Raw genomic sequence first — 24,978 nt, 5'->3', positions numbered from 1 at the left:
GAAATGCTTCAGAACGTTTCAAAGTCCTTTTATTGTGTTTCAGATTTTTCCAAATTGGTGTTGTACATTTCAAGGGCATGGAAACACTATCCATTTAAGGTTGTGTATGCATGTATGTGTTCTACCCAGTCTTATATGTGTATGAAAAGAATCCGTTCACAAGAACCCTCAATGACTTTACAACACAGCAGCTCAACTGAGGGCACTGCAGCATAATTGAGTGCATCTGTTGGATACAGTGCTGTTGGTTAAGGCAGCATACTTCTTCCCTATGCACAGACTGCACACTGCTGCTGCTGCTGCTAACAGTGAGATTAATGTGGATAGTTAATCTCTCCTTGAGCCCTCATCCCTAGTTCATACAGAAGGACTGAGAGAGAGAGAAAGGGAAAGAAAGACAGAGAGAGAGAAAGAGAGAGAGAGAGAGAGAGAGAGAGAGAGAGAGAAAGGGATGCGGAGGGCAAGGGTCATTGTCTTGTTGGTTCCTTTAAGCTGTCACTGGAGCAGCCTATTAAAAGGCCATCAGGCTATTAACCCCTGTGCCAATTCCTGTTCCGTCGAGACGCAAGGTTACGGAAACCTATTCCACGCAGAGTTTATGGACAGCGCTGGAGGGTGGTGCGGAGTAAGCCCTCTGCTCCTCATCGCCGCCAGACAGGCTTATCAGCCGTCAAACACACACACACACACACACACACACACACACACACACACACAGCTGCCACTGAGAGATTGACTATCAGATCATACTGGTCAGCACGGCATGTATCAGCATGTAGATAAGCATGCAGATGTATGTAGGCATGCCTGCACACTGATGAACACTTTTTTTTCCCACTGCACCCAAATGACAAGCTTCAGAATTCAAACCAATTCAGATCGGGTTAATTCTCTTTTGTTGACCTACAGAGGAGAAAGCAGGGTACAAACAGAACTCTGCACCGCTGTCCCGGGGAGGGAAATCTAGACATTAAATATTAAATATTGGTATTAATCCCCCTTAAAATGAGTGTGTCCATCAAGACCGTGTGCTGAATATGAATGCCTCCAACAGTCACGCTCTGTTCATGGATGAAATGTACTCAGCAGAACATTTCAGATCTGCCTTGCATTCCACTCCTTGGAGATGCTTAAGGCAACACATATTTTCACCGTGACACACGTCATATCAAAAGGATTTGTCAGACTTTGTGACATTAAAAGTAATATTTCAACATGATGATGAACATCATAATCTAGTAGAAGGCTATCCACCAAGGTTAATTCAATTGTTGACTGATAGGCTTCGTGGATTCATCTCTTCAGATCAACAGATAACCAGATCTGTCAAACCACAGGCCCAGAAGGTCCTTCAATGTGTTCAGCTGACAGTGTCCCCATGATAAATGGGCACTTGGGCACTAACACGCACAAGCCACTGGGATTGTGACAGATTTCAAGGCGTGCCGTGGTTCTTTGGCTGGTATTTGGGAATTAACTGACGGAGATAAACCTCCTGTTGTGGTGGCAAGAGGCCCTGTGCTATTATCGACGAGAAACCATTTCCTCCATACCTTGTTTACCACTCCACACCAAGTGGGCGCTGTAGCTAGGCAACCGAGTGCCCGCTCAAGCCATTTCATCTTGTACTCGAGAGGGAGCTTATGTGGACTTAAACTCCCAAGGAACTGTGGCAGTCTGCCACTGAGAAGAGAATTACCCAGGAAATCGCTGGCTTGTTTCTACACATGTACCCCTTTTGCACCAATAGGGAACAGGTTCCTTTCTGGTTCAAGCACCAAATTTTGAACCGGTCGGAGCATTTCGACCAAATATTCCATTCAATTCAATTCGATTTTATTTATATAGCGCCAAAACAATAAATTGTCTCAAGGCGCTTTAAAAATAAATTGGTTTGGAACCTGAAAAGTTGGTTCCCAGTTGGAACAAAAAGATAGCTGTTTTTTCCAGTGCAAACTGTGACGACATCAGTGGGCATGTCACTTTTTCACATACCATTCGGAATTTTTGGAAGTATCTGTGTCTTTACTTTTATCTTTCTGTTCACTTTCACTCCACCACATTTCCCAACAAAAATGTACGGCGATACATTTACCTTTTATTGTATTTATTATAGTACATCCTCGTTACTTTATGGTGTTAGGACATTCTCTGCAGTCCATCAGATGTGTCTTTCAGCCAATGCACATTCGTTAGTGTGTAAATAAATGTAATGTTCACATTCACATGACATTTATTTGTGAATCACAAAATACATTTGTGAATTGCGTGACATATGTGAATTTTGAAACTATGCTAACTAGCTATTACTTTGTTACTACAAAATAAAATTGGAAGAAATGTGTTAACCTAAGTATGTTGGAGCACTTAACAGTAGCAGCGTGTCACTTTTGAGACAAAAGGAGGAAAACCCAACATGAACTTGGACGTGGGGCAGGAGGGGAGGCGGATGGGGTGTTATTTAGTTTATGATACAGAGGGTTCACCACAAACTTGCAGTGGGGTGGTCATGGCTGGTTTAATCAATTTCATGTTACATCTACATGTCACAGATACCTTTACTCCCCTCACAGCAGGAGGCCAGTGGCCCACTGTCGGCCCACTGTTGGCAGAGCTGGTGGTCCACTGGCCTTTTGCTCATTGGTTTTTGGGGGGAACACTGGTGAGTTAAACAGCGCCCTGGTTTGCCACTCACTTCCAAAACGTTTTTTTTTCATCACTCACTTATACTTCTTCAGTCATTTTCAAAGACAAATTACGCTCATCAGAGGAGCGTAGAGGTGGAGAGGGTGAATAGCACTGAATCATGACATTTGAATAAGCTGCTGCCGATCCAGTCTCCGTCCTTTAGGTGTGAGGACAACGCAAGGTTGGATTTCCTCACTGACCCACTTTTTATGGGCTGTATGATTTCATTGAAGCCAAATATTTGCACATATTTACAAAAAAAATGTCTCTGTTGTGAAGACCTCGTTTTAGGGTGGAGGACATGCTTAAAAGAATAAAATTCATAATTCTGACCGCTTGCTTTTTTAATTAACTTTTTAACTATTTAACTTTCATTAGCATTAACTTGTACTTTTACTTTCAATACTTAAGTGCATTCCATATCAGAAAGTTACTTTTGATACTTCAGAACAGAACATATCAAGATACTTTAAGACTTTTACTCAAGTAATATTATAATAGGTGACTAAGTTCTAGTCATCTTCTGGTGAGATATCTGTACTTTCACTCAATTGTGGCTTTCAGGAACTTTACCCACCACTGCCTGTTGGTTGAAAAGCTGTAAAAGAGGAAGACAAGCTTTGCCTACAAAGAGCATCTTGGACTTAATAGGGACACTTGGCTCTGCTTCCATCTGTAGTGACTGAAGACATGTCAAAGAGCGCTGATGTCCAAGTGTGGCTCACGGAAGAGTAAAGTAGTTGGCCTTCATAATTGTTTGCCCGTCAAGATTGGTTTTCTGCTCCCAGGAGACTATTCTATTCTTTTGGATTGTTAACGTTGCCTACCACCATAACTTGAAGGTTGAAGATTCTTCTAAGGTTGTAGTCTACTTTGAACACACGTATTATTATAGGAACCCCATTGAAAATACTTTAACAATTGAGTCCAGGGCAACCTTTCATTTAAAATATTTCATCACAGCCTTCAGGATTATTTGTATGAAACGGATTTAAAGAGCAAACCCATGGTATGCAGTGGCAGACTCACCGTGGATTAACCCCTTCAGTCCGTTGACTCAAAGTTGAAATGTTGCAGTCATAATTACAAGTTAGAGGTAGGCCTTCGATAACAGAATCAGTAACCAGCGTGCAAAAAATACACGTGGCCTACAAATAGCCTACGCGAGACCAAATGCTATTTTTCCTCAACCTGACCTTAATGCCAATCAAAAAAAAAAAAGCCAGAATATTTCGCATAAAAATTGAATGTTTGATCTCATATTCTCAAAAGGTATCCTACTGGACTAAGCCAGAGCAAGAGGAGATAGTGTGTCAGATGGATTATGGTAATGCCTCAAAATCAAATCTTTGCAGCAGCGGCGGGTAGCCACCCACCACAGGAGCTGACATTAGCCTGTGAATCTGCAGGGTTTCGAAATCAAAAGAACTCACGGACGTGTCTCACGCCACACACAAAAACCCTGACAGGTGGAGAATGATGATGGAAGAGGATCAACGTCTCTAAGAAGCCACGAGGCAGTGGTTTAGATAGATACACATATTTGAAAGAGTTAAACAGCGGCGCATCGATATCAACATACCCGTCAGTCAATTTTGTCGGCAGGGCCATTTTTTAAACTGTGAAGTAGTACTGCCACCTGGCGGACAAAAGTAGACACAACTGTTGTACTGACACCATCGGGGGTAAAACGCTGGGCAAATTCTTAATGTGTAATTGGTTTCCTGAAGTGATCTGACAGTATGCAAGTAATGTTATAAAACTTGAAACAGTTTTATTCTCCCTTACAACTCACTGGTCTGCTGCTCTGCTCTGTTCCATCTTGTTTGTAACATTCACACATACAGTAGACTTTTTAAGCCGTGTCAATATTTCAAACAACTGGCTGTCCGACTGAGTAAGACACATTAAGACAGTTCCATTACCTGTGAAACACCTAAAACATATAAACAGAACAACATACAACATGCAACCAACTCCTTTTATAGAAACTCTGTCGGTTTTATTCTTTCCAAAACATTTTTTTAGAAACATCACAGATATAAAAACAGATTCCGTACTCAGGATTCACAGTATGTTTGTACAATAGGTCATTTTGCATATTTTAACGAGGAAAAAAAATCCCTGGGCTGTCGTAGGCAAAAGGAAAAACAAACAAAAAGGTAAAATATATACTTTAAAAACCTAAACTCACTCTCTCCACTGTGGTCAGATGTCTTTTTTTATATAACCCAGGCAGAGGTGAAGAGTTGTGTGAAAAGTGAAACTGAGTTTGGCGCTGCGCGTTGGTGCGTCGTCTACTTGAGGAGCCCGCGGTAGAGGAGCTGGGAGTGGCTAGATGAGTGCTCGTTCTCCAGGCAGTAGAGCAGGTCCCTGAGGTTGATGCGAGTGATGCGCTGACGAGTGAACTGCCTGGATGCCCCAGAGCCAGAGCTTGCTGAGGAGGAGCAGGAGGCCTGAGAGAGAGAGATAGAGGAGGGGATGTGGGGTGATGGGGAGGGAGAGACAGAGAAGGGAGACACATAGGGAGAAAAAGTAAGAGAGTGTGTGTGTGTGAGTGTGTGTGTGTGTGTGTGTGGGGGGGAGGGGGGGGTTCATGATAAGTTTTTCACCAAAAGCTAAAACTGAGAATGGCAGACAGGGGCAGAAATTAAAACAGACCATTTAACCATTTATGCTTTTTTTGCCTTCCTTTTACACTGCCATCATCTCTGAACATCCTTTTATTCCATTATCTTGCTATTCCATTATCTTGTTCAAACATGCTCTATCTGACAAAACGACTTCATACTATCTGATCTACCTTACGATCATTATGTTGTAGGAAAGCCCAGCCCGTATTCACAGAGCATTTGAACACTAAGAGGACAGAATGTTTTCTCGTTAATCCTAATTTAATCATTAATCCTATTTACAAAGTGGCGGAGACCAACTTTTACTATGGAACAGCGAGAACTCCTCAGTTAAAGAGGAAGAATCTGTTGCTATGGCTGATGTCAAGTCTCGGGCACGAGCTTCCTCGCAATGACCTCTGTGATTGGTTGATGAGTGACAGGTCTGTGCCAGTGAGTAGGGCATGCGCTTCATGGCCTACCAAAAAGAGCGATAAATAAATACACAGATATTTGACACAGGCAGCAATGAAATAGTGTTCAAATGCATCTGTATTATATGTTAATGTAGACAGGAGCTAGTTTATTTATAAAACGTTACATTCAAATTCCATTTTGGCACAGAGTGGGTGGGTGACTTACTTAAAAGCTCTATAATTATTCCCTCTCGACTGAGGCTGGATCTTTCCAGTAATTCCACATCTGCATTCGAGAATTACCGTTCTGAGTCAGGAGTCCTCTCCACTACTTCCCAGTTCTCCCAGACTTAGGTGCTACTTTTAGCGCTATGGGGCTTTGTGAATTATTATATGGAGTCTCGAGGTTATGACTGACATGCCCATTATTTGTAGACGTTTCTCGTAGATCGGCAAGTTTGGACTTAGTTTTCGCCTTAAGATGCTTTGTGAATACGGTCCCTGATGTTGTTATGGTGATGATTTATTATTACTGGAGAGAGTCAGAGCGCCCCGAACCCGAGCCCTTACCTCAGCAGCTCCAGAACTGCCTGGGGAGTCCATCTTCTTCCTCTTCCTCGGGCCGATGGCCGCCAGAGCCGTCAGGTTGGCCTCTCTCTGCCTGATCTCAGCCAGCTCCTGCTGCTGCATCTGTTACACACACAAAATATACATATTATCAAAATGATCAATCTCTACTCCTCTCACACACAGTCACAGTAAATGTAGGCCCAGTTAGACATCCCAAGACGCACAAGCACACACACACAATACACATGATGAGAAGCATCAATTACTCTTCCCCGCACACAGTCACAGTCTTACTAGTACCAAGGACTCAATTCAAGGGTTTTGCTTGAGTGAAACATTAGGATCCCTAATATAGATGCAGATTCCAACGCAGATACAGACACCAGAGCTCTTTTATATTTAATATAATTCTTATTGCTGTTGTTGTTGTTGTATATGTAAGGTTACACAAGTAAACCACATAATACTTTTTATTAAAAAATATACAAAAATGCATTAAATTTAAATGGGTTCCAAAGCAATTTCTTTGAACTGCAGTTTAAGTAGGTTTCACCTACAAACAGTTGTTATAAAAAAAAGTGCAAGAATTGTGTAAAGAAAGAAATATCCAGACTATCAAAAAAAAAATTGTGAAAAACAACAATGTGCATGGCTGCTTCTTAAAATAGGGTGGTGTCAAATCTGTAAAGAAACAACAGCATAATTGAAGGCCAAGAGAATGTGGTGAAAAGTGACCTGGATTAACCTCATTACCCGGGAAACACCAGAGTTCGTGATCTGGGGCTTTAGAAATCTCACATAAGTAACATTGGCAGGTTCTTCTCTGGGAAAATCAGCATTTCTGCGGTCAGTCGATTCCTCTTTTCATCCACATTGTTGGATGCAGTGCTAAACACTCTTTCATTTTCCACACTGGTTACAGGGGCACTGGGGATCTTTAGCCCAATGGCAGCAAGGGAAAAAAATGCAAGCATGGTTGGGTCCATAGCACTGGAAAGGGCTGTCAAAACCAAGAATCATTGGTTCTTTCCAAAATGTTTTTACAACAGCACGTTTTGGTACTCCCTGATCCAAGTTCATCGTGCTTCTCCAGAACGTTGTGGCACCAATTCATCAAGGTGTTTTTGTTCATTGTGCTTCTCCAGAACATTGTGGCACCGACTCGTCAAGGTGTTCTTGCCTTTGATCCAAGTTCATCGTGCTTCTCCAGAACATTGTGGCACCAACTCATCAAGGTGTTCTTGCTCCTTGATCCCAGTTCATCGTGCTTCTCCAGAACGTTGTGGCACCAACTCATCAAGGTGTTCTTGCTCTCTGCCCCGCTGCTTACGTACGAGGCACCTTTTCTGCCGGCTCTACTGCCAGTGATGCCGATTCTTCAGTTGATGACCCGTGCAGAGGTGCCTCCATCTTCTCAATCTCTCGTGTCAGAGCAGCCATGGTCCAGTGTCTGCGACACAAAAAATAAAATGGTTTCAGAACAGCTATGGTGTAGCCAAGACATTCCAGCAGCAGTCAATCTTGTGAAAATAAATAACCATGTGGTCAGGACTCTGTGTGCTCATGCGGCCACACGTTTATTTCCTGTGTAACGGTGTTTTCATGTGTCCATCCCTGCGCCCTCTTCCCCAGAGTGTCTTGCCCACGCCACTTCAGCCTGCCCGCCATCTCTCTTACTCATCTGTCTGCCTGCCCCTCCTCCTCCTCCTCATCTCCAACACCACTCCCCCTTAACCTGCAATAAACCCTCTCTCCCATACAACCTCTGTGTCTGTGTCTAAAAATAAGCAAGCATTAATATGTTCAAATTAAAATAATATATTCTCTCTCTCTCTCTCTCTCTCTCTCTCTCTCTCTCTCTCTCTCTCTCTCTCTCTCTCTCTCACTCTCTCTCACTCTCTCTCACTCTCTCTCACTCTCTCTCACTCTCTCTCACTCCCCCCCTCTCTCTCTTGCTCAGAAAATGTATTTATTAGGATAAACCCTTGAGCTGAGTATACTCATCAATATACAGTATATTAAACAACAATTCATACAAACAAAAAGACAATCAAAACTGACAAACATTCGCATTAAAACTAACAAACACAAAGTATTAAATCTATAAAGTATTACATACGAGTAATGATGAATAAGTGCAACCACTAGATGGTCACAGAGGCCAATGAGACACAAACACACTTCTCCAAATTATTGTACATTTACCAATTTCTCTATTTTTAGGATAGGAATCAACATGTAGTTTTGGCTTTTACAAGATTTCACATTTACTATTTAAAACATTATAATAATAATAATAATAATAATTAAAAAAAGGCCATTAATTAAAAAAAGGACTCTTACCTGTCTTTGTATGGATGGTCCAGTAACACCTTCGGTGCGCCTGAATCGCCTGTCGACAGCTTGCAGGAGTGTCCTTTTCATTGTTGTGATTCCGCTGTCAGTACTATTCTCCCGGGGCAAGCAGGAGTTATAAGACGGCGATGGCTGGGATTACATCGGCTGTAAAAGAGGAGGTAACTCCTCGAAGGGTTCCAGCCCTGTCACCATTCCTTATCTAATAATGTCCACTCGTTGGTTGGCAGCTGTGCAGACAGGTTGTGTGTCAGCAGTAGAGGTACCGAGGGCTTGCTTCTGTTGAAGAAGGCTTACAATCATATAGAAGAAGCGGTTCCATGTTGTCCAAACGTCTTGATGTAGACGACTTGTGTGCACAACGAGCAACACAGCCCAAGCTAGGGACTGCCATCTCTAACATCGCTCTTCTTCGTCTCGCAGAATCACATATACTTCAGCCAGTGGGATCGGATCGGATGGTCATTTAGCATCACTTTAATGGAGGCTGCAATTGCACTGCTGGTGGCGTGACCCCAGTAGCACCCCACTCTGTAGGGCATATGGGGCACATGTATCCGAGTTCACCCAGTGCACAGTGACTTATGAGAGGCTCTGGACTCACGGACAAGGTCCAAATATCAGTGGTACTGGACTGGTCCAAATATCAGTGGTAAAGTTCTTGGATTTCATATCTTTGAACTGCGCCGGTAACTGTGGTACAGCAGTCTCTGATATACATTTCCTGGATGGCAAACTATACCTTTGATCTCAGTGTTCTAACAGGCTGCGAAATCCTACATTTTCCACGATACATGTTGATCATCGCGGTTGATCATAGAGTATGATGAAATTGCACAACTTCTCTGTAATCCCTTGTGCACCGAGCCTCTGGAATGATTCGGTGTTTGTCTGCTCCCTGTCTTTTTGGTCGTTTGCTAGCATGAACTCCTGGTGTTCCTTCACATGGTGCCTAATTAAACTAGTACTTCCACCACGCGGAATGTTGGCTACACACACACACCCTAAGTTGCTGTCGTGAAATATCTCCACACCAACACACTCAGCTGACTAATAGTCCAGAGCAAATTCCGACTGTACATCTAACTCATACAATTCTGGGAGACAAAAAATATGAGGACTATTGGATATGTTTCAAGAATCGTTTAATTACTAATCAATTAATTAATTAAATTCAGACTATGGAATCTGGATCGGTACGTGGATCGGTAATGTCAGTTAAGTCAGAGTGAATGAAATCAGAATGGGCATCCAATACCGATATTGGATCGGACCCAACTGTGATGTCAACTACTACTTTTAAAATATGTCATTGGACAAGGTGAGATGAAGACATTAATGTGAGGCATCAGACCTGAATTAAAGCAGCAATACGGAGTTCTGTTCCAAAACTGGCACGCTAAACTACCTAAATGGCATGCAAAAACCTTGCAAACACCACCAACAGGATGGTACCAAAACTAGTTGCCTGTAAAACCATATCTCAAAAAGTGTCAAATTGTTACATAGTGTTACTTTAAGGTGAGAAAAATCTGCCGTGTTTGTCTGCGGATATCTCTATATCCCCACTCTATCACTGCACTACCACTGTACATATAACCTGCACATACTGTGAAATACAATACTCACCTGTACATACTTAGTGCTAAACTGGATCACCAGTAACTTTTTATGTAAATATGTCTTGAACATACACTTGCTTATCTATTGTCTTTGCAACTGAACTCAGCACAATGACAATAAAGTTGAGTCTAATGTAATGTAAAAATAAAATGCATTCTTGAAAAACAGGCAGAACTTGTTTCCACTGCTCCATACCATGTCACCTGACAGATGGCATGGCCAAAGCGAAACTTTAAGGTTCTTACATTGAAATTTGTGTTTAGAATGAAGGCACACACACAATAATGGCACACAATAATGGCATACAGACAGACACACAGACACAGACGACCAACATCCTCATAAGGTGTTACACGTCTGTGGGTTGTCCTACCTCTTTGGCTTTTTGTTTTAAACGCAGCTGTTCAGGGTCCTCTTGCCGCGCTCGAGACTAGAGAAAAAAACAACAACAAAAACATAAGCACATAAAATAAAATTCATAAGCTGCATTTAGCACACTGCACTTACACAAGTTAACCACAAGGAGTTGCCATTGGCCATGTACTTATGCCCCCTATGACATTTCACAGCCTGAGCTCAGCCTGTACTAGTATTGTCCCCAGAAGAATCAGACAGAGATCAAATCATACCACAAACCCCAGCAGGGCATGACCCCCTTTTAGCCCAGTATGCAAGAGAAACACGAGTAACGCTCCGCTGCCTGACCTTAGCTGCCTTCATGAGGATCTCCCTGTCCTGCTCCTCCTTGTAGTATCTATCTATCTATCTATCTATCCATCCATCTATCCATCCATCTATCCATCCATCCATCTATCTATCTATCTAATGGAGCGCTGCCTGACCTTAGCTGCCTTCATGAGGATCTCCCTCTCCTGCTCTTCCTTGCGCTGCTTCTCCATCTGGTCCAGCTGCTCAAAGAACTTGAGCTGCAGCCGGACATCACTGGCCTGCTCGTAATGATTACCCTCCTGCAACACAGAGTTACAATAAAACACACACGTTACAATTAATCAAACACACACGTTACAATCAAACACATTTAAACACATTACAATTAGGATGAGGATTTGGAGTGATGAGTAATCTCCAATCTAAATTATCAAACTAACTCATCTCACCCTCACCCTTACAAAATGCTTCAGAGCTGCCACCACAAAGACATCTAAATACATCAGAAGGATTAGGACTTGAGAGAGAGGGGCAGAAAAAATGTCAGGAGCTGACGAGAAATATCACCCTACAGCATGTGTCAGAACCTCAACAGGAAGTTCCATATGCATCATGAGTCATAGTAGCGTAGAAGTAACGTGTGTAAAGATGAAATCAGCCATGAGTTATTTATAATAGATTATAAATATTTTTATATTATTTTAATAAATGTATAATAAACTGTTCACATGATCAGTAGTGCTCTAGTGCCATAGAGCTAATAACTGTAAATGAGCTGAGCACCGTGCAGTCACGCTCCCAGAACAATGTGAGAGAAGATTACAACACGGCATTTTGCATTTTGAACAGAGAACATCTGTTCCACGATTACACTGCAGCACTTGGTGCTTTTAACAACAACAACACATCATCAGAATGATGTGGATAAAAACATTTTTTTTTTTTTAAACCAAATGGGCTAAATACCAAGCTACTCTCCAGCTCATTAAACATAAGACATACTCAAACGTTGTAAAGTAGGGCAGTTACCAAGATGTGTATGGGTGTGTGTGTTTGTGTGTTTGTGTGTTTGTGTGTGTGTGTGTGTGTGTGTGAGACAAAACAAACATAACTCAGATGGTCTGACACCTGAAGTAGGGCCTTCTCCGACGTCGGCCATTAGCCTTGCCATGCACCCAGAGCCCTCACAGTTTTATCCCTTTCCGTTTGGTTCAGTTTTGTTTGTTTGTTTGTTTGTTTGGTCTTTTTGGGTAGTTTTGGTGTCTTTTTGTCCATTAAATACTGGCTGGTGCTTCCAACACATGATGTGGAAGCTAAGCCCCCTTTCTGGAGTGCCATCACCGTACTTATTCGTCCATACAAAGGAACAACTCCTGCTGCAGCAACTCTATCAATACCTCACACTCTCAAGCACCCCTTAACCCACCCCCCCACCCCACCCCCCTCACTGCAGTAGGGAGAGCCTAATCCCTACTAAGGGACCGTCAGCTGCATACATAAGGAAGCAACAAGCTCCAGTAATTAAACAAAGAAAAAAAAAAAAATGTAAATTAATGTAAGTGTACTTGCGTGTAGGTAATAATTACCCAAACCCCAAATTGAACTAATAACCACAACAGCAGCAAGTTAAGAACGACACAATCTCAGCCATGGCCTTCATATATGCCCCCTCCAAACCCTGAGCACTACATCAGCACATCACAGCATTGGTCTCAGTCCAATGACATGCCCCCTGACTGACCTTGAAGTTGGCATTCTTGTGCTGGGCGACGACCGACGCCTTCTCCAGGAGGCTAGAGAGCCGCTGCTGCGTGGCGTGGGACACGAACGTCACCAGTTCAGGACCCAGCTCCGCGATGCCGTACTTCTTTCCTGTGCGCGGGGCAAAAACATCACTGAGGCGTCAACATCGGAACCATGCCAACATCGGAGCCATGCCAGATCGGAGTGGGCTTGGAAAGTCTGCTCTTCTTGTTTTTAAAAATCTAATCTTGATTCAACAAAAGGAACCTCATCAAAGGTAGCTATCCCAAATAAAAATAAAAAATTGGCCTACTTCAACACATTTTGCAGACTCGACGGAGACTTACATTTGACAGGCAAACTTCAACCCGAGTGTTTTGAAGACACTGACACCTAAAGTTTTCATATGAAGTGACTATGTAACCAGGGTTTTTCCTGCATAGAGAAAATTTGGGCGCGCGCCTAAGCCGTTTTCCCGAGCGCCTACAACAAATCGCGAGCGCCTAAGGCAAAAAAAAAAGTCCGCGATAACATTTTTTAAAAAAGCTGTCATTCATGGCGCAATTCAGCTTAATAGTGTTTTGAGCCCTCACCGTCGACTTCAAGGGCGCATCCCACCTCCCACCCCCTGAGCCAATCATTGAACAGAGGCTGCTCCAAGCTTGCCAGTTTACTCTACGTTTCCATTCAGGCGAATTATCGGCAGCCGGTATTTCGTCTAGGGGGCACTGTCAGAAAAATCAAGTTTCTCTGTTAAGTAGCAAGTTCGGTTGCAGTGCAGCGCTAATATAGCAGATTAGCTTGCGAAGTCATGAAAATATGATAGATGTTGCGGCTGTCACTCGTGCTCTCATTCATTTACTTATCCATTAAATGTATTCCTTTATACATTTGTGTTCTCTGATTCATTTATATCAGCCAGTTAAATCACGATATCACACATACCAGTGGCAAAACGCACCGATGAGGCTACAGGTTACAAACCAGCTAGCTTCTACATTGATCTTCAATTAAAGTGTTAGCAGCAAGCTAACAATAATGTTCGAGAGCTTCAGATAAGACCTACAATATTCTGTTTGCCCTGACAGTGTTCGTGTAGTATATAAACAACAAACCGAGTCGATGTAGACATATAAAAGTCGTGTGAACACCTGTATTCACCTTTATTCACATAAAATATTTCCCAGTAACAGAATCCCGAGACTCCGCCATCTTGCTTTGATTTTTTTGATTACTCCCGCCCATCTGCACAACTTCAGCTGCCAATTCTCACACACGTCAAACTGATTGGTTACCGCCTGGTCTGCATTTGCATAGAGTTAAAGGTTCGTCAACTTTGGAAGGGAGGCGGACACGGTTCGTTGCGCGTCGGACGGGACTTCGTCTCCATTCATTCCCAATGAGAGCGGCACGAATAACGTCCTAATGGAAACGTAGCATTAGAGAAGACGTTGGTTTGGATTTGAGATTTGAGCAAGCAACTTAATGTAGCTAGCTTTTAGCTGTTTTAAACCAAGGGACTTTACTTCAAACATTTTGTTTTCAACCTGCTTACAAATCTGGTTAAAACAACTAGTGAAGGTGTTTTAGAATAATATTAATGCCATATACAATAACTGACTTCATGTTAACACCACTAATTAATGTTAGCTGTCTTAATTATTTAGCGCAATGCTAGCATGCATCTACCGTAATTCGATATTTAACCAAGGTAGCCTATTGTAGCTACTGCAAAATATTGGTCGCGACCTGTTTACAAATCTGGTTAAAAAGATAAAGGTGAGCTGTTATTTATAGATATGAATTATTTCTCATGCATCTAATGGCTTACAGCTACCTGTAAAGCATCTAAACGTACAGAGTAAGGGAGGTTGACTGCTAAATACAGTACATTTAGGCAGCCACCAGTCTTTGGATAGCTCTCATAAGTGAGTTATTGTATATGGCATTAATATTCTAACCATCACACATAGGATATATAGGTACACAAACACACTGCTTAAATAAAACACTAAGCCTACTATCAAAGTATTTTTTTTAAGATATTGTAGGCAACTGCTAGCTAGCTAGATAATGTCAGCAACTGCTAGCTAGCTGCTTGCTCAAATTCAAACCAACGTCTTCTCTAAACTGGCAAGCTAGGAGCAGCCTCTGTTCAATGATTGGCAATTCATCACGCGTGCAATGCATGTAAGCGAATATGGTCTCAATAGTATGTTTCAAGTATAGGCTACAGCCGAAACCTCGTTATGTTTTGATCAATAGTAATCGAGTTGATAAGCGTGTCTTCTTGTCTGAACAATACGCAACTGTGAGGTGCGCGAATGGACAGAGCGGCCAGCTGTCAATCAGTCAACTTGCGTATGCATCCTGACTTCATCAGTCGGCGCTGATTTTGAGCATAACATTCTATTTTCAGTATTCATGGCTTTCAATGTATTAAAATATCTGCTATGTTGAGGACATACACAGGTGTAGGCTATTATTTGATTTGTCTACCCGTTTGAACGAGTACCGGTAGACCGCGGGGCCTCCGGAGAGGCAGACAACCGCATTGGTTTATCAATGAAAGCTCAGCTCGTTCGGAGGAGCGCGGATAGATTTGTGTTGCATCTCGAATATAATAATATTAATATTATCATTGATAAATAAACCGGTGCGGTTGTAAACTGTCGTTCCGCTGCGAGGGCCAGCCCGACGTGCACGAATACACCTGTACAAATGCAAATTAAATGTCCACTCAAAATGCTGACAAAAGTTTGATTTCCAACGCAGCCTCCATTGGTGGGCCAATAGAAGTTAAACACACTATTAAACATATTTGTGGACAGTTTTAATAATAAAAACAAAAAGAATGGTATGTAGGTTTGTATAATAAAAATGAATAGTAATAATAGATAAACTTGAATTTCATAATTTGTGTGTTACATTTCTGACCACTGGTTAGTTCTAGATTTTATTGATTTACATTTCAGTAGTTTGCATATGTAGAGGTAAACCTTGATAATCTTTGAACCATACATGATAGCACCATGGGGCTTGGACTACTGTCAATCTATTAGCCTATCTATTTTAATCTAAAGTGTAAGCAAAATGATTTCCTGAAGCATATCCTCCATTATTTATGAAATGGTAACATGTAAGCTAATAAGGTGACATGGTAACACAGACTGTGCGCGCATAGCGCGCAATTTTTTTTTTGAGCACCGAAGACCCATTTTGACCCAGGAAAAACCCTGGTAACTCAAGGTCATTAGATGAATATACTATATGTGACCTACAGCTATATCCCATTGTAGTAGAAAATAAAAAAGAGGCATTTTACAATTCAGGTTATACCAAAATCTGTTTTGTAGAGTTGTAATCCACAGAGTAGCCACTCACAAGAGTGTGTAGCCACTCCACACTGCTATGACACTAGAAAAGGTCATCGGTCAAAAGGTCATAACAGCTGACTATGCTTGTCCATGCTCAGGTATCTCTTGGGGACAGTGACAGACGGTAACAAGCATGACCTCGCCCTCACCTATTTCAGCGATCCTCCGTGTCAACATGGGGGTGTGAAGGAAAGCCTCGTCCTTACACGAGCGCATAACCGTGCCCGCCAGGTCCGAGTTGATTGCCAGGATACGGGCGCTCTCCTCCGACAGGTTCACACCGGCCATGGAGGCCACGTCGTTGATGTCGTCATCATCCCTGAAACGGTCCATGCAGACAGGGGATTACGCAAGGGCAACACATTAAAACAAACCTGGGCTCTAATTTATTAATTTCTATTAATATTCTATTCATAATATCATTCTATTATATTACTAATTTCTAATTTAAGCTTTAGGCATTCAGCAACATTAAGCCTGCCACTTTATGACTAACCTACTCTCAAAATGATTGTCAATATGACATCTTAACTTAATGTTAACTTAACTGGCACCTGAGCTTTCCCCATCTAAATGGCCTATTGTGAGACTAAAGAAGATGAGAAAAAGACAGGTCCACATATTCAGGTGACCTCAAGTTAGGTCTAAGTAAATGTTACTGATAACCACCAACTGATAACCAACAACTAAAGGTCAACCAACAGAATTATCAAAATGATACATCCTAGTGGGCCACTGTCTGGACTGGAGGAGGTCCAGATCAGGGCTGGACCCAGTTTGCTGCTCTTCAGAACCTGAACGTAAATGTGCCAGTGAGCACAACACCTCCAGGAAGGATGCCCAGACACTTAACAAAGAGAACGGCCATTACACCAGACAGTGCTGAGTCTGTGATCCAGACAACACAAAGTCAGTAAGATGGGCCTTCATGGCACACAGTCTCGAACCCTACACTACTGTGAACTACACACACACACACACACACACAGGAGGGTGGCCAATTAGTCCTACTCACTTGAAAGATCCTCCAGCACTGTCCCCAGGTCTGCCTTTCGATGCCACAGCTGAAAGACAGTGAGAAAGAAATACGAGTGAGATTTCAACAGAAAGCGCGCGCGCGCACACACACACACACACACACACACACACACACACACACACAGACGCACGCATGCACGCACCCACCCACCCACACCCGCACCTGTTATCATCTTAGATGGCGCCCCCACGAACACTCGGTTCTGTGGCTGAGTCCTGAGAGTCACCATAGGTGTCGTTGCCATGGTTACATGCGGTGGTTTACGTATGGCGCCCGGCTGAGGAGCCCTCAGTACCTTTCAGACAGACAGAGAGAGAGAAAGGGTCAGACAAACAGATAGACAAAGAGGCAGACAGAGAGGGACAGACAGACAGAGAGGGTCAAACAGACAGACAGACAGACAGAGAGACAGAGAGGGTCCGTCAGACAGACACACACACAATACAATTTGTTAAGATAAGTAGAAGACACTGTTAACTTTAAACCTTGCTCTAGGCCTTGCTGGTGTTTTGTTCAAACATATTAAAGTAACAACCCCAGAACAACCTAGAAAAGGTGAAAAATGTGATACCCCTCATTATTCATGTTTGAATTACTAGTTTATATTATAATATCATTAGTTTATATTATAATATCATTCAAGTTAATTATCTAACAGACATTTCTCTCCAACTTTATATAAAAACAATTATGTTGAAGTGAACTGTGCCTGATTGACTGACAGCCCAAGTCACAACGTATTGCTACACCATGTGGTACCTGACACTTTCAACAACACTCATCAACCTACAGCAACACAGGACAAGTTAAAGTTTGTTTTGTAAGGACACTGACAAAAACGGTGTGTGTGTGTGTGTGGGGTCAATCACCAGTGTGGTTGGCTGGAGGCGTGGGCGTGGGGCAGTGAGGTTGGCAGTGGCGCCCAGAGCAGCGGCGGTAGCGGTGGCGGTGACGGGGAAGGGGCCGGCGATGGCTGGGGTGACCGTAGCAGGGCTGGGCGTCAGGCCCTGGCTCTGCTGGATGAAGGCTGCAGAGTCTGGCGTGAGCTGGCGCAGGGCTGGAAGACTTCTCTGGAGGGAGCAGGGGAGAAACACACACACAGTTGATATGTTGGGTCCTCACCCTCCATTGCCACACACACACACACACACACACACACAGTCTCCCCTCTAGGCTTTCTGCTCGACTTTCTTGTGTTTTCGAGCACGTGTGCCGGAGGGCTCGGCTCAAGCTCCATCACTGCTGATGAGCTGCACAGTGTGTCTCCATTTCAAGAGCCTGTTCTCATTTCTTTATATGGAAACATCTCACACTTTGTTTGACATGGTTAATTAATACATCAAGTCTTTTTTTAAAGTCTTTATGTCTGTGTTGTTGGGGCCTTTTTCTCATGGCTTTTAGTCTCCTGGAGCCGTAAAAATGTATTAAGAGTAGGAGGGAAAGGTCTCAGGTGAAATATGAATATGATAATGAATTTTTCCTTTCCAGGTCGTTTTTTCTAATTCTTATGTAAAGTAGTATTTATTGTTACACCATGTTTTTTTTTTGCTCTTAGCTTGACTGTTCTCTCCCTTGTACGTCGCTTTGGACAAAAGCGTCTGCTAAATGACAATGTAAATGTAAATAAATATTACCTTGAGAAAAGGCACAAGATACGGTTGGGGTGAGGAGTTCAGCTCCCGGTACAACCGGCCAGTGAAGTCTTCAGGTTCAATCTTCCCTTCCTGTTCACATACAGAGAGGAAATTACAATGACACTCAGGCATAATTCATCTCACACATTTCTTACATAACTCATCGTCATCCTGCTACGCAAAGAATTTCGTTATTAATCCTCGGCACACTTTCAATGGCAGTGGCGAAAACATGAACACCACCTCTAATGACACTGACAGAACAAGAGAGTGGTCATTTGATTTGGTGTGTGGGAGATTTATCATGCGGTAAGAGTAAAGCCACATTGCATTAATACCCATTAATTCCATTCAGAGCTCGGTCTTTCTGAACAGTAGCTGGTGCATAGCTTACCCAACCAATAGAGTGCAATAAAAAAACAAATATACATCAACTAAGAAAAGAAAACAAAGTCACCACCTGCTTGTGTAAAGATATCTGGTTTGTTTCGCCCCGTCAGTTGTTGAGACTTACCAGAAGCTTCCGCACCAGGTCCTTCACGTTGGCCGCTGTCTCTGTGGACTGCTTTCCACTACACGCCAGCTTGATCAACGTCGACAGAAAGTTTTTACATTTCTTCACATTCTCCATGGTCTCCTACAAAAAAAATACATATTGTTACATTATTGTAGATACTACACCACTACTACTACACAATTTGTACATCAGGCACAACATAACTACTACTACTGCTGCTGCTGCTGCTGCTGCTGCTGCTGCTACTGCTACTACTACTACTACACAATTTGTACAACAGGCACAACATAACTACTGCTACTACTACTGCTGCTGCTGCTGCTGCTGCTGCTGCTGCTGCTGCTACTGCTACTGCTACTACTACACAATTTGTACAACAGGCACAACATAACTACTGCTACTACTACTGCTGCTGCTGCTGCTGCTGCTGCTGCTGCTGCTGCTGCTGCTGCTGCTGCTGCTGCTGCTGCTGCTGCTGCTACTGCTACTGCTACACAATTTGTACATCAGGCACAACATAACTACTGCTACTGCTACTACTGCTGCTGCTGCTGCTGCTACACAATTTGTACATCAGGCACAAAATATCAACTAAACTTACTACTGCTATGAAACCCCTTGGCAAAGTGTTTCTATCAAAGGCATAACATTAATATAAAAACACAAGATCCTAACAGTAAGAGTGGTTAAGAGCTGAAGCTTGGTTAAGGAGTAGACTGTGTGCTCTCGTGCGGCGTCAGCCTCATGCTTCAGGTAAACAGAATCCTGCCTACACACACACACACTCCAAGAGTTACCTGGGCAACAACGGCTCTGTTGGGTGTCGCTACAGGTGTCCTCTGAGGTGTCGTCTGCTGCACCGCCGCCCCTAAGGAGGGAGTCACCGTCGCCCCAGCAGCCCCTGCGACTGGATGCTACAGGGAGACAAACATTTACGCACAGACAAATAAATCACACTATTATTTGTTTGTTACTGTAGTCTGATCGAGGAGAGAGAAAGTCGTAATACTTTTTACACAGCATCACCATCAAGTGGAGGCATTTCATGCTACTGATTTAGTCAGACAAGAAACGTACACACTTTCCTCCCACAGGACATACCAAAATGTACTGACTATAAACCGCGGTTTGTACATTGATTGCAAAATTTCTGCAGTCCTGTGGTATATACTCAGGTGCGTCCTATACATGGGAATGCATTTTTCCCACCTGGTGGTTAGGAACACACAGTAACCCTGCCAGGGAAAGCGTGAATGGGTCTCCCATTCACATAAGATTCCCATTAATGTATCAGGTGAAAACTAAATCAGATAGATGACACATTTCCATTCACACTCAGTCACATTCAGTCTTCCATAACGATAAAGTAATGTATGTAATGTATTCCCACCAGACTCTACTTAACGGGATACTATAGGGCGCGAACCTCCGCGAGAGGTGTGAGAGGTCTCATGCCAGTTACACTGGCTATGAGCTATTCTGGCCATCTCTAGCTCAGGGAACCATCTTAACAGGAGCAACTCGAGATCCGTAACAACCAGGAAACACTTTTCCTTATGTTCATTTGTCAAAATCAGATCACCAAAAAAAGGCAGTTGTGGGTTCAAAGTGATCACAATCACTTGTGGGCAGTTAATACACGGGTGCAGTTAATATAGGGGTTTTATAAAATTACATAAAATACTGTAATGCGGTTTATATAAGGTGCAGTTAATAGTCTGGAAAATACAGTAAAACAGACACAGCTCATGTAGCAGCAATATCACAGCTCATGTAGTTAACCAATATCATAACTAACAATACATACAAAACTGTGTAAAAGCATTGTGCATTCAATAACGGGTATTCTTTAGTCCATATCCGAGGGAAAATGCCTGATGTAGAGTGATGTACCTGTAAGATAGGGGGTCTCTGAAGGGTAGTGGTAGCTGGGGCAGAAACGGGAGTGGGGGAGCCCTGCTTGGTCACGGTTAGCGGCGCCATGTGTCGGGCTACAATAGGGGTCCCAGGAGCCTGCAAAAAAGGGGACCGTACATGAGGGGTAGGTACACTTCTGAGTAGACAGATCATAGATTCATCACCAGGCAAGTGTGTCATCTAATGTGGTTAAGTAGTCCAGTGTATATTTCAGGTTGAACAGTGGTTTTACAATCTATATTATGATTTTTTTTTACATTTTTGTGACTTTACAATTGATGGTAATTTTGTACCACAGATGAATGGAGACTCAGTTAGGCAATGGTAGAAAAATTAGGAACAAGGTTTTATACTTAACGATGCTTAACACCAAGGGAAACAGAGCATGGCTTTACATAAAGATTCACAAACTTCTCTGATTAGAACAGAGAAAGTCTCAGTTTAAGTAGCCTATGTTTTGACAGGAGTTAATGTCGTTGGGTGTTAATCACCGGGGCCATCTTATGTAGGTCCCACAGTCTCAGGAGAATCACCAGGGTACCATTATCAATTATTATCCTGGCAATTTTGAGTAGACGTGTAATGATAATAACAGAGAGAATGCAAGGGGGAACAGTGACACCCTGAGCTCTCTCTCCCACACACACACACAGTCCCAGAAACATTCCATTCTCCTTATCTCTGAGACGACGGTCACACATATAGCTCAGAAACAGTCACACATGTAAGACGAAGATACACTTCTAGAGTTCTTCTGCTTCACCTTAAGAAACGGACATAAACTACATATGAATATGAGGATCATAAGACATTCATTCTGATTTGCAACCCGATTTTTCGAGTTGACTTTAAAAATATAAACAGAATGAACTAGCTGATTTACTTGATAAAAAAAAGTAAAGTAAATAACCCTCCCCCTTTCTAAGATGTGACATTTGTAGCTGCACAAGTCAGGTCAAACTGACCCACAGAGTGCAGTTTGTTTGACCTTTGACAGGACACACTGGGCAATGTGCAGAATGCTTTACTTAGACCACACAAGTATTTATTATGCTTTACCTTAACTAGACTCTTACTGTGCAGTGACTGGTCAGTGTTGCAATGGTCAGCATACTTTACCTTGATTGTACTTTTAGTGTTTCAGATGCTCACCTTTTAATGGACTGATACTGGGGCCCTGCCCACTATGCTTTACCTTGACTGGATTAGTATTTGGGAGTGTTCGGTATGCTCTACTTTTTTTAATATACCGATACTAGTAATGAGCAGTGTTGAGTATTGAGGAGTGTTCAGCACTGTCTACTTTTAATGAAGTGGTACTTGGCAGAGTTTAGTATGTTTTACATGGTGTGGAGTAGTATTGGGCAGAATTGAGTATGTTTTACATGGTGTGGAGTAGTATTGGGCAGTGTTGAGTATGCTTTACGTGATGTGGTATTATGGATTAGCATTGGGGAGTGTTCAGTGGGCTCTACGTGGTGTGGATTAGCATTGGGGAGTGTTCAGTGGGCTCTACGTGGTGTGGATTAGCACTGGGGAGTGTTCAGTGGGCTTTACGTGGTGTAGATTAGCATTGGGGAGTGTTCAGTATGTCTTACCTTGATTGGCGTGGAGATAGTGGGCGTGCTGGGCCGAGGGGCCATTGCGCTCTGTGACTTGGCCTGGGCCTGCATCTGAGCCAAAGTCTGCTGGTGCATCATCAGAAGCTGCCCGCTCTGATTGCGAACAAGGACCATGCCTGGGAACAAACAAACAAACAAAATGCACACATACACATCTTAGTGTTTACCGGTATACAGAAAATCACTATGTGGGTTTGAGAAGATTAATGATAACTTATTACAACGAACTGATTACTATAGTCACACAGGTCATGTTAATAAAATCAAATTTCATTCATAAAAATCTATCGGACATGTAGGATATAAAGGCCCATGTCTGTCCGTCAAGATAGTTCCTGTGTGTTAGTGAGATCATTTCCAGAGTGATAATAGGCCAACCTTACCAGTCTGACATACTTGGTTAATAGCAATAACAAACGGTCACTGTGGTGCACGGTCATGAATAACTGGATCTTGAACACATGGATATATAAACGATATATAAAGGATAAACGTTTGATGACTACATTGTTATTTACTTGACAATGGATGGTAGTAAAATCGAGACATGATTGTATGGCTGGACTATAACAATTACGTACCTATAGCGTTAACAACATGGTAACAACTGTCTACTGGATGCATAATTAGGGACCGGATAGACGTTACTGTTGAAATTACCTGGTGGAAGTTGGATGTTCTGGACATTAGCAGGCGGATTTGGCCCGGGCTGAGGCAGCCGGGGAGCGAACACTTGTGGCGCTATAGCCCGGACTCCGCTCTGATTCATGTTTGAAGGGACAGCAGCTGCTACTGCTGTCGGGGAGACCGTCCTCGTTACGGTTTGTAAAAGCGGATTTTGTAAAGTTCCTTGTGAAGCTGTGACAATCTGGGTGGTCGTTGTCACGTTTGAAATAGCGCCAGAAGTCCCCATTTGCACGGGCGGCCTTATAGTTACCGAAGTAGCCCCGCTACCCAAACTGGGTGATAAAACCGTGTTCTGTGAGTTTGTGGCTGTACGAATGACAATGTTTGGGCTGGAGGGAATAACGTTGACGTTTGTGTTTCCGTCAGCCATTCCTAATCCGTTGCTAACTACAGGGTTGCTTGTAATGTTCACGTTGGGGCCACCTGACAGCGGCGTCCCAGCCAGAGCGACACCGCTCACCTTAGTCTGACAGTTCACGTAGTCTCCATTCAAAGTTTGAAATACAGACGTTCCAGGTGCGGTGGCAACAGTCTCGACCCTGCCTTGATTGGGATGACCCACTGCGGTCTCAGATCCTGCGACTGACGGGAGTCCTGTTATTCTTGTTGCCACAGTCGGACTCTGGGACATCATACTATTGACACTCTTTTGCACTAAAACTCCTGTGCGGCAGTGGAGACAAATGCGCGTGACAAGTCAAAAACGCAAAACAAATGACAGGACATGAGAGTCTTTTGAGTCAATACTATACCTTAAGTAAGCAAAAAAGTTACTCTGGAAGTATAACTATGACTGCTTCCCTGACTCATCTATTCCTAGCTAACTAGCTAACACGCTTTCTTTATACTTAGCAAACAAGCTAGCTGACTAGCTTGTTAGCCTCTTTCGCTTGCAGTCTCTCATGGAAGTCCGATGTGGCTTTCACTAACGGTAACGTTACTTGCATTGCTCAATCATCAAGACCTGCCAGTAATATCGTAAGCAACAACTCGGCTCACAAATGTGCCCTGACCTGTCTGCCTAATTTCCCAGTCCAGTGATCCCACAATAATACTGACAACTTTGTGGTCTACCTCCGTGTTAGATAAAACTGCATCCAGCAGCTCTGGGTCTACCGCCATCTTCCAGGCGCCATCAGATTCGCGAGGCGGGGTTTTTCAAAATCTTAAATGCGCATGTGCATGAAGCAAGTGTACGTCACATCTCCTGAAGTGATAAGTCTTGTGATTGGTCTGCTCCAGTCCAGGCGGGACAGCAAGCGTGTGAACTGCGCCACCAGATTTTGGTATCCAGAGCACAGAAGAGCACAATTAAGTCCCGCCCACACCGGAGGGCGAAACAATTCAAGTGAAAAATGCATAAAAGCTGCTGCTGTGTGGTGGGGTGCATTGCCAGCAGCGAAAATGATCCATAGCGAATACAAGTTGAGGCGTTTTAAGGAGACTAAAGTGGATACAGGCGTGAGGTATCAGCGGTAATGAGAAAGCAGGGGGATCGTGACGCTCAGT

At 43.0% G+C, this 24,978-nt stretch overlaps 1 protein-coding gene across 1 annotated transcript; it reads right to left on the bottom strand.

Moving 5' to 3' along the window:
* Positions 1 to 4,668: 4,668 nt before the first annotated feature.
* On the bottom strand, positions 4,669 to 24,642 carry LOC105909898 (transcription initiation factor TFIID subunit 4-like). The gene is made up of 16 exons (XM_031567595.2): positions 24,544 to 24,642; positions 23,443 to 24,132; positions 22,759 to 22,898; positions 21,137 to 21,256; positions 20,041 to 20,157; positions 19,241 to 19,363; positions 18,727 to 18,816; positions 17,962 to 18,162; positions 17,255 to 17,387; positions 17,069 to 17,117; positions 16,203 to 16,372; positions 12,675 to 12,805; positions 11,107 to 11,232; positions 10,638 to 10,694; positions 6,287 to 6,406; positions 4,669 to 5,144 (listed from the first exon to the last, which is right to left on the bottom strand). The coding sequence occupies exons 2-16, from the start codon at positions 24,101 to 24,103 to the stop codon at positions 4,986 to 4,988; spliced, it is 2,397 nt and encodes a 798-aa protein (XP_031423455.1). The 5' UTR covers positions 24,104 to 24,132; positions 24,544 to 24,642; the 3' UTR covers positions 4,669 to 4,985.
* Positions 24,643 to 24,978: the final 336 nt, after the last annotated feature.

This window comes from Clupea harengus, chromosome 5 (genome assembly GCF_900700415.2).
Source record: "Clupea harengus chromosome 5, Ch_v2.0.2, whole genome shotgun sequence".
In the NCBI taxonomy this organism is placed as follows: domain Eukaryota; kingdom Metazoa; phylum Chordata; class Actinopteri; order Clupeiformes; family Clupeidae; genus Clupea; species Clupea harengus.
The sequence above is the reverse complement of the archived record's forward strand: the minus strand, read 5'-3'. Positions and strand labels throughout refer to the sequence as shown.